Below are 9,996 nucleotides of genomic sequence, written 5' to 3' on the forward strand. Positions count from 1 at the left end.
CCCCCTTCCTCTCTCTCTCCCTCCCTCTCCCTGTCTCTCCCTCTCTCCATCCCTCTTCCCTCTCTCTCCCTCCTTATCTCTCCCTCTCTCTCTCCCTCTCTTTCCCTCCTTACCCCTCCCTCTCTCTGTCCCTCTTTCCCTCCTTCTCTCTCTCCCTCTCTCTCCCTCTCTTTCCCTCCTTATCTCTCTCTCTCTCTCCCTCTCTTTCCCTCCTTCTCTCTCTCCCTCTCTCTCTATCCCTCCTCTCTCCCTCCTCTCTCTCTCTCTTCCCTCTCTCTCCATCCCCCCTCCATCTCTCTCCATCCCTCCTTCTCTCTCTCTCTCTCTCTGTAAATGGATGTGCTTCACAGTCGTCTGATGTCAGCTTCTGTTGGAGCTTCAGATTAATTATTAATCTCTGCTGTTCTCTGCAGTTATATTTTTTGTTTGTGTTAAAAACTGAAAAGAGCACAATGAGGTACAATAACGACAGACTGCACTTTGATTTGTCTTCATTGGAAATTTGGTTTATTGGTGGCAGATTCATAAATTCAACAATAAATAATTCAACTCACAACCAAACCGTACAATACTTATTTTCTCAGTTTTTAGAATTGTGATGGAACGAAACGGATCACAGATTCCCAGGCCGGCTCCCGTGCACTTCCGGCTGACCTGGACCTGACCTGGACTTTGCACTTCCTGATTTGTCAGTTATGGCTCTTGTCAAAATTCATATTTCTGAAAATGAAAGTGGAATTCTTATGGAAATTCACCCAGCTCCTCTCCTTTGAGTGCTGCATCAGACTAAAATCATAAACGAATAAACCTCCACACGTTTATTTCAAAGCAAACCAATTTTTCATAAAGAAACAAAGTATATTTAGCCATGGCAGTTAGATGCCAGTATTGTACGGTCACCAATGCCCTAAAACACACAGTACAGCATTCTAAAGTGCAGCAGTGAGACGGGTTGAATGTACATGAACTCCAGCTGAACGCGCTCAGTAAAACCATAGCACATATGCGCTGTCATAAAAACATTAAAACACATATTCTGGTATGGGAAAATTGAGAGTTAGAATGATAATGACAGAACTTTGTACAAAATGGTGGGATTATTGAGTGGGGCAAACGTGTGTGTGTGTGTGTGTGTGTGTGTGTTGTGTTGGGGTGGGGGTGGTGGGGTGGTGGGGGGTAAAATGACCCTGAACGTCAGTGACAGAAACAATAACTGGTTTCAATCTCTTAAGTGTAAAAATATGGTCTTCCTGACACCAGCAGCCGTAAATATAAAAATGACATGTATGTACAGTTTTCCTCTCCAGTCCCTCATGTTATTTACGGTGGGAAACATGCTTCATCTGTAAAACTCAAAAGAAACAATCCCAAGAATGGGGATTCTAATATAACTTTATATACATTTCTCTCAGATCCATCAGGAGAATATTAAACATTAGATATCTTTTTGCCTCTCAGAAAACCCCCTCTATCAAAAGATAAATCAGATACTCTATGCTATATATACTATTAACATCAGGAAGAATGTAAAAAAAGAAATAGTATAACTGCAAGGCTGCATAACAGTGTCATAAGCATGCCATGACACCTGTCATAGCCAGTAACGGCAGCCTATTACAGCTCATAGACAAATGTCATAATGCCACATAACAATGTCATACATGCTTAGGACAATGATATGTAAGTATTGTAGCCTATGAGTTCACCAATGAGTGTATTTATTACCCAAGAAGCAGACAATTAAAAAATAAATCTTAAGACAAACCCCCGACAGATTTGACGGATATTTAGTCTAGGACAGTGCCACAGTTTGGTCTAAGTGTAGTTAGTCCTCCAAGCACCTGAGGAGAGAAAAAGAGCACAGTGAGTCCTCCGGCCCTCTAGGCGGTGCTGTGTTTGGTTTACTATTGTCGTCCTCTCAAGACCACCGAGGCAGAGAGAGGGGGAGTAGAGTCGCCCTGGCCATGAGCTTCCCCCACCAAATGGAGGGAAGCGGGAGAGTGCAGTGAGTCCTCCGGCCTGCTAGGTGGCACTGTGGTTAGTTTACTGTAGTGTCCTCTCAAACACAGAGGAAGAAAGAAAAGGGAAAAAAAAGTCCTCCTGGCCACTAGCAAGTGCTGTGGTTGGTTTAATGTTGTTGTCCTCTCAAGAACATAGAGGAAGAAAAGGGGGAAAAAAAAGTCCTCCTGGCCACTAGCCGTTGCTGTGGAGAGTCTACAGTAAGGGCGCAGTAAGTCCTCCGGGCCTCTAGAAGGAGCAGCGTCTCTTGGTGGGCGGCCGGACGGCGGCGAGGCTGTGCAGGCCGGTGGAGACGGAGCTGATGGCGGAGCGGCGCTGCAGGCTGCAGACGCAGCCGTTGGAGTGGGGGTCGCTGTACGCCTCGCTGTGCTCCACACAGGTGTCGGAGGTGGACAGGTCCCGCGGGATGATCATGGGGATGGAGTACTGCAGCTTCTCCCGGCTCTTGTACCACAGGCAGGAGCACATGGACTGGAAGTGCATGACCTCGGCGTAGACGTTCCTCAGGCCCCTCCCGCCGCCGCTGCCGGCCCCCGAGGAGCCGAAGGAGCCGGGGTCCCCCCCCCGGCGCGGCGGGACGGCCCCCGCGCCCCCGGCCTGCCCGTTGCGCGACAGCAGGGCCCTCTGCTCCGCGTCGCGCTTCTCGTCCTCGGCGTTCATGGTCATGAAGCGCAGCACCACCAGGTTGAGGAAGGCGCCGATCACCGTCAGGCCCGTCAGGATGTAGATGAAGCTGAAGGCCACGTAGCGCGGGTGGTTCTGCAGCGCCTCGTCCTTCTGCAGGGCCACGTAGTCGCCGAAGCCGATGGTGGTGAGCGTGATGAAGCAGTAGTAGAAGGCCTGGAAGAAGGTCCAGGTCTCGTAGGCGGAGAAGGCCCCGGCGCCCACGCACAGCGTGCCCACGCAGGAGAAGAACCCGATGGCCACCATGTTGGCCATGGACACCTCGGTCCGGCGCAGGCCCAGCGCCTTCTTCAGCCGGTGGAGCAGGTAGCGCACCAGTGTGTTGATGCGCTCGCCCAGGCTCTGGAACATCACCAGCGTCAGCGGGATGCCCAGCAGGGCGTAGAACATGCAGAACACCTTACCGCTGTCTGTGCTGGGGGCCGCGTGCCCATACCCTGCGGGGGGGCAGAGAGGGGGGGGGGGGGGGGGTCAGTCAATGGCAGCGTCATTTGTTTTTATTCTTAGGCCTCCACCAGAGGAACAGAAACATGAATGCAGACTCAGAACATACGAAAGCTCTTTGCTTTATATACCACGCGCCCGTTTGCTTTATATGCCACGCGCCCATTTGCTTTATATACCACGCGCCCGTTTGCTTTATATACTACGCGCCTGTTTGCTTTATATACCACGCGCCCATTTGCCTGCTTCTTTCAGCTCGGAGGCTATAGGCTGCCCGTGGCAGCCTGGGCTGATCTGGTTGGAGTGGGTGACATTGGGGCAAAAAAGGATTGCTTCTTCGTTTGTAGTTGCTGGCTGTACAGTTTTTAACATCCTGTTTACCTTCAGCGCCTCTGGTGGAGGCGCGTGGGACTGCAGCACACGTTTCTGCGCCGTTACACATTCCTGACCGCGCATTTTGCTACGCATGTGAGACACAGCCCTGGCGCGGCTCCTGCCGTTGTGTGCGTTCCTGCTCCTTTTGTAGAGTATGGAACTGCTTAGAAGCTTGCGGTTAGCGGTTAGCGGGTAGGTTAACAGGGATGGGACTCACTCAATCCAAATATACCTGGGACTGGAATAACCCACTATCTTATCAGCGTCTTAAGTAGGCAAACGGAAGACTGTATATTATAATGAGCCCGAGTAGCATTATCTATTTATCACATTATATACATGCACCTGCACACACACACACATACACACACTCACACCTGCACACACACACACACACACACACACACCTGCACACATTACACACACACACACACACATACACACACACACACCTGCACACACACACACACACTCACACCTGCACACACACATACACTCACACCTGCACACACACACACACCTGCATACACACACACACACACACCTGCACACACACACACACGCGCACACACCTGCACACACACACACACACACCTGCATACACACACACACACGCACGCACACACACACACACACACACCTGCACACACACACACACGCACACACACACACCTGCACACACACACACACACAGTCGTAAAAGCTTGCTCAGTCACTTATTGTATCTTGGTGTTCGTTGAGGTGCAATTTGCATACCATTTATCTCAACAATAAAAAGGCACCTCTTTACAAAAGCTCACAGTGATAACAGGCTTCATGTCTTTGATGCCTGAGTCCTAAACCTCATGATTCAGAAGGCAGGTGAGGCAGTAAAACGCACTCTATAAAGTGCGATCACTTTTAGTGCTCTTCACTGAAGGTTTAACCCACGTCTGATCCCACGGTGTTGCAGTCCAGATTTTGGCTGGTCTGGTGCAGAGACTTTCAGGCTACAGCGTGTGTGTGAACATCGCTGCAGAGTCTGCTCTTTAATTTGTATCGGCTGGCTCTTTTTACAGACTGTCACACACAGGCTGCACAGAGGAGCAGAAGAGCAAGGAGGGAAAGGGCAAACGCCCCAAAATAACAAGTACAGGAGGTAAAAGAAAACTGGGGAGAAAAACCCTCAAACAGTGATGTCACTCTGAGCAGCGGTGATTCCTATTGGCTGGGATCGCTGGTGTTTATCTCAGCAGGCTGATGGTATCTGTGGTGTAGAGAGGTCTAGAAACCACAGCAGGCCTGTTCCTATTGGACCGCCAAACTAACAGGCTTGTTCCTATTGGACCACCAAGCTGAGCAGGTCTGTTCCTATTGGACCGCCAAACTAACAGGCTTGTTCCTATTGGACCACCAAAGCTTAGCAGCTCGCTTGATGACACCATAGTTATAGCTCCTCACTGGTTAGAAATGTAAAACGCGGTTTTAAGTCTTGAACCGCTGACCTCTGACCTGTGCCCGAGATCAGACATCTGGCTCTGTGACCACGCCTCGCCGGCGGGAGACGGGGTGCGTGTTCGCGCGCGTCTGTGGGCGGGGCTGGAGCCGGAGCGCGTGAGTGGCAGCTGGCTCAGCGCTGCGGGGAGCTCCGGTCTGGTCTCTGAATCTGGCGTCACGCTTCCGCCCGAGTCCCCCGCGTCCTCGTGGGACGCAGCGTAATTGGTGCCTTGCGGATTGGGAGCAGAGAGCAGATGTGATGGCTCTATCTTCACGGGCTGAGGAGGAAGAAGCTGAACTCTGACTGAGACAGGGGGCTATCGCCCGGGTAAGGGGGGCCGTGCTTCTCCTGCTTGGGATGCGATGTCAGAATTGACTTTGGTCAATTCATTTCCGGGCTGCCTTCAACAGCATTTATAAAAGTGTCAGAACATCCAAAGCTGATCCAGAACATCCAGCCTGAGCCTCCATTTTAGGTCTCGGCCCCCGGCAGTCGACCAATGGCCTTTCAGCCAAAAGGAAAACAAAATGGCGGCTGACTACACAGTGGATCACTAAACCAATGTTTTTTCAGAAAAAAACCAAAAAGATCCCACCTGCTACTTTAATTATGGCCGATTCACAGAATATGGAATGTTGTGATGTCATCGCCCCTTTTCTGTGAATCTTTTGGGCGGGACTGTGTTGGTTGGGCCCTAAGGAGGTTGTTTTCATGAACCCTTCCAGCACACATTAACCTTCACACACACTCACACTGAGCACACTGAGCTGTGCTGGGCAGTACTGGGAGTTCAGGTGTGAAGGAGACGGCAAAACTAATACGCCTGGCCTGGTTCCTGGGGATTGGAACTGATTGTGTGTTTCGGTCCGCTAGAGGGTTCTGAAAAGCCATTATGTGATATAATATTACATATACATAATTGTGTCGCTCTCAGAAGAGTTCCTTTTGTATGGCGTGTCTCGAGCTGTGTCCCAATATTTGAAAAATGCCGACAGCGCGCAGAACGACGCGCCTGGATGTGCTGGAGGACGCTTTTCATTATCACAGCTCTTCCGCGCGTCTTGCTTACTGCAGCGCAACTTACTGTAGCGTTAACGGATCCGGCTAAAAATAGCCTCGGTTTGGCCGAGGCGCCCTCGCTCTTTCTATCGGCGATGTCTTGGCGCGCTTTTACTGTCGGATGAACCGCGGGCCGATTCGTGACAGTCGTGAGTTGCTCTGCGTTTGCACGCGGCTGAAGCACGCGGCTGAAACAGGCGCATCGGCGGTCCTCTTATAGCCGAAATAACACGCGGCTGAAACACGCGCATCGGCGGTCCTCTTATAGCCGAAATAACACGCGGCTGAAGCACGTGCATCGCGGTCCTCTTATAGCCGAAATAACAACAGCGCGACTGCGGATTTACCACCGGTACTCACACAAATATGTACATTTTATCGAAATTATGAAGAGAGGATTATTGCGGTTTTAGAGAAATAATTAACCGCGTATGGGCCTACAATATATACAAACACATTTCAGATGCACTTGAAAAATAGTAGGCTGCAGCGTACGCTAAAATTGCTGACCCCTCTTTGAGCCTGGTTGCCATAGTCACTATGCTCCAGTGATGAGCAGGGCTTAATTGAGTTGTGCACACATGAGCGACAGAATGGCACTCAGATTACAGACATGCTGTTCAAGGTCTTTTTTGTGTTTTCCCCCTCCCCAATTAGGAAGGCCCCCCTGCCCTGCTGCTCCTCCCCTCCCTGCCCACCAGGTGTCCCCCCACTCAAACACAGGCCCTGTCCGGACACACCTGTGAGCCAGGGCCCGCTCTCCGCCCCACGCCCCGCACAACTCGCACTGCGTTTACACGCACGGCGCTCACAGAACCATCCGGAAAAGGAAAGGAGTCGCACAAAAGGAACAATAACGGCGTTTAGGCAGAGAGACGCGGCGGGAGGCGCTGGGGGCAGGAGGCGCTGGGGGCAGGAGGCGCTCGGAGGAGAGGCGTGTCCCCGCCCGACTGCGGCTGGCGGAGCGTCTGCCCGGGGCGTCTCCGGGGAACTATCGCCGTGGTTACCAACGCCACGGTAACCAACGCCACGGTAACCTGAGGTGCTCCTTACCATATTAACCCCGCTGTGTCGCTGCACTGGAGGTGAACACGCTTACTGACTGAGCCACTCCAAGTTAAGTACTCACACTTTGCCACTCCAAGTTAAGTACTCACACTTACACACCCCGTGGGGTAATGTGTCCTCTGCATTTGCCCCATCTGAGTCACTTATGAGCAGTGCAGAGCCTGGGGACCAGCTCTGGGGCTAAAACTGGACCTGACCTGGTATACATCTGTCTAGGCATGGGCGGCCTGTAGCGTAGTGGTTAAGGTAACTGACTGGGACACCCAAGGTCGGTGGTTCTAATCCAGGTGTAGCCACTATAAGATCTGCACAGCCGTTGGGCCCTTGAGCAAGGCCCTTAAACCTGCATTGCTCCTGCTTAGTCTAATCAACTGTACATCGCTCTGGATAAGAGCGTCTGCCAAATGCCAATAATGTAATGTAATGTAATGTAACGTAACGTAATGTAACGTAACGTAATGCATGGGGGGCAATTGAGTGGCCACACAAGCACAGGCAGAACATGCAAACCCAGCAAAGACTCGCCACGCACATCCATGTAGAAGGGTCCACGGCCTGGTAACCGGACCCAGAACCTTCTCTCAGTGAGTCTTTGATGACTGAGCCACACGGGAGTCCGTTTTGTAACTGTTTGGATATTTTATTGCAGGGTTTGCCAAGACATGATGGGGAGACCGGCAAAGTGTTCTGTTTTTTACAAAAACAAAAAGGGAAATTTCAATTTCAAAGTGTTGTTTCCATCGCGCAACAACAGCAGTGCTTGCTGAAGTGCAGACGCAAGCACCCTTCGCTGAAGAGCCTTCGTGGGGATAGGGTTCTCTGTGGCGGCCATTTTGTGACAGGAGAGTTGTTGTTTTTCCAGGACGCTCTGGCCGTGTGAGAACACACAGCCGCACTCCTGCGCACACACCGTTCTCCTCGAATGACCTTCTCCTGCTCCGCACCTACAGACCTGCAGACCTACAGACCCGCAGACACGTGCGTTCAGCCCGCGGGAGGGATGTGCTTCTGAAGGGTTTCTGCTCTCTGCGGTGTGAGTGCGCCGATTCTCAAGCCTGGACCACATCAGAACCAGAACAGCAGAACCAGAACAGCAGACCAGAACAGCAGAACCAGAACATCAAAACCAGAACAGCAGACCAGGACAGCGTGTTTACGGAGTCAAGATGAGAATCGTGGCGCGCAAAACAAAATGGCGGTTTCCCTAACAGTGAGTGAAGAGCTTGAGTGGATGAGTCTCATCCCCAGATCCATTTCTGAAAGTTTTCTAAACCCTTCGAGTGCAGGGGTGCTGCAGGGCTGGTCGGCCTGCTGGTTCGTTCCTCAGTTTTGTGACGGCTGTGTAAAGTGAGCCGGTCCGCTCCGGTACTGGAGCACGGCCAGGTCTTTAGGTCACTGAATGGAAATGAGTTTGGGTTATGGCTGATGGACCAGTCCTGGACCGGTGCAACATGCTAAGCACCTGCAGTGCCATTTAAATCTGTTCAGCAAGCTGCAGAATTTAGATTGAAAGATTATTGATGTGTATATCTCACTGTACGAACAGCTACTGGGTGTTTAACAGCCATTCTGTATTGCATCAATGCTCCCAGTTATGCACTTAGCTAAAGTCTCAGTCTCATGTACGTTTGACGTACGTACGTACATGTACGTACACTCTTGTTGCAGTTTATTTCAAACCCATCCAGTCCAGTCAATGAACAGAACTGCAGTGGGGAAACATGGCTGCACGTGCACTGCACTGTACGTCACTCCGCATAAGAGCGTCTGATAAATGTTATCCAGTAAGCAAGTTACACTCCAATCTAGTCCACACGGAACATCGTGTGCTACACATGGAAATCTGATCCTGCTATATCTCACCATAATTCACCTTTCTTCTCAGATACGGGACAAAAACAACCACATCACAGTAAACAATTAGGCTGTGTTTTGACACGGGAGAAGGAACAGACACTGTTTTTACTTCGGTACAATGGCTGGTGCGATACATTTCGTACAAATATACAAACCTGGAAAACGTCTCTGCCTTTTGAATCTGGCTGAACGCACGCTGTAGCTTAACCCCCTCAAACGGGCGTAAAATGGTATGGATCCACCCAGTACCCAGAATGTAAAACACTTAACATTTAAAACGGCTCAATTCAAAGCGTGTTCCCCGTTGCCGTGGCGTCTCTCCCCCGGTTGATTGCGTTTTATTAGCCGTGACGACGCACCAAACTGCGATCTGGCTCTCTGTATTAGAGCCACTTTTGCGCTTCTGACGGGTGCGAGGGGGCGGCCAAGGACGCTGTTGAAATTTGAGGCGGTGAGTCAGAGCCACTCTGCCCTCCGCTCGGAGAGAGGCCGACACATGTAGCGGGGAGCTGGTTTGGTACCGCAGGCTACGCGTCGCACTCTATCGCCGTCCCGGAGCCCAGCGTTCCGCGCCGCGCGGAGCGCGTGTTCTGGACAAATCCAAACGGGGCGTCTCGCTCGAACGATCGAGGCGTGAATCCTCGTGAGTGCTTTCTTTTGTACCGAAGTTCCGGTTCAGTCCACAACACTGTAAAGTAAAAAACCTATGTTTCCTTTATGAGTTCACGAGTCCCAAATTGAAGAACTCGTGTCTCAAAAGGACATTATTCCGCAGTACGCAGCGCAATACCCAGAGTTAAATAAACTGAAATGACAGAATATGAGCCAGTCAGGGACCACAGGGAGGCTGCGGCGCTGAAATTGAGCCGACTTTATCAGAGTTAATTTTACATAGAATTTTTTTGTTGTTGTTAAAAACAAGAGCAATAATAATAAATAAATGAATAATAATTCAATGCAAAAGCCTGTAAGCACAGGCTGGTGACATCAGTAACAATCTAGTTTTTGGCTTT

General features: G+C 50.8%; 1 protein-coding gene across 1 annotated transcript in view; it reads right to left on the minus strand.

The window, feature by feature from the left end:
• Positions 1–521: 521 nt before the first annotated feature.
• Positions 522–9,996, minus strand: part of kcnk3a (potassium channel, subfamily K, member 3a) — a 42,522-nt gene continuing 33,047 nt past the window's right edge. The window contains exon 2 of the mRNA XM_061243103.1: positions 522–3,140. Coding sequence (XP_061099087.1) covers positions 2,248–3,140 — 893 coding nt within the window. The 3' untranslated portion in view covers positions 522–2,247. The remainder of the gene's footprint in view (positions 3,141–9,996) is intronic.

This window comes from Conger conger, chromosome 5 (genome assembly GCF_963514075.1).
Source record: "Conger conger chromosome 5, fConCon1.1, whole genome shotgun sequence".
In the NCBI taxonomy this organism is placed as follows: domain Eukaryota; kingdom Metazoa; phylum Chordata; class Actinopteri; order Anguilliformes; family Congridae; genus Conger; species Conger conger.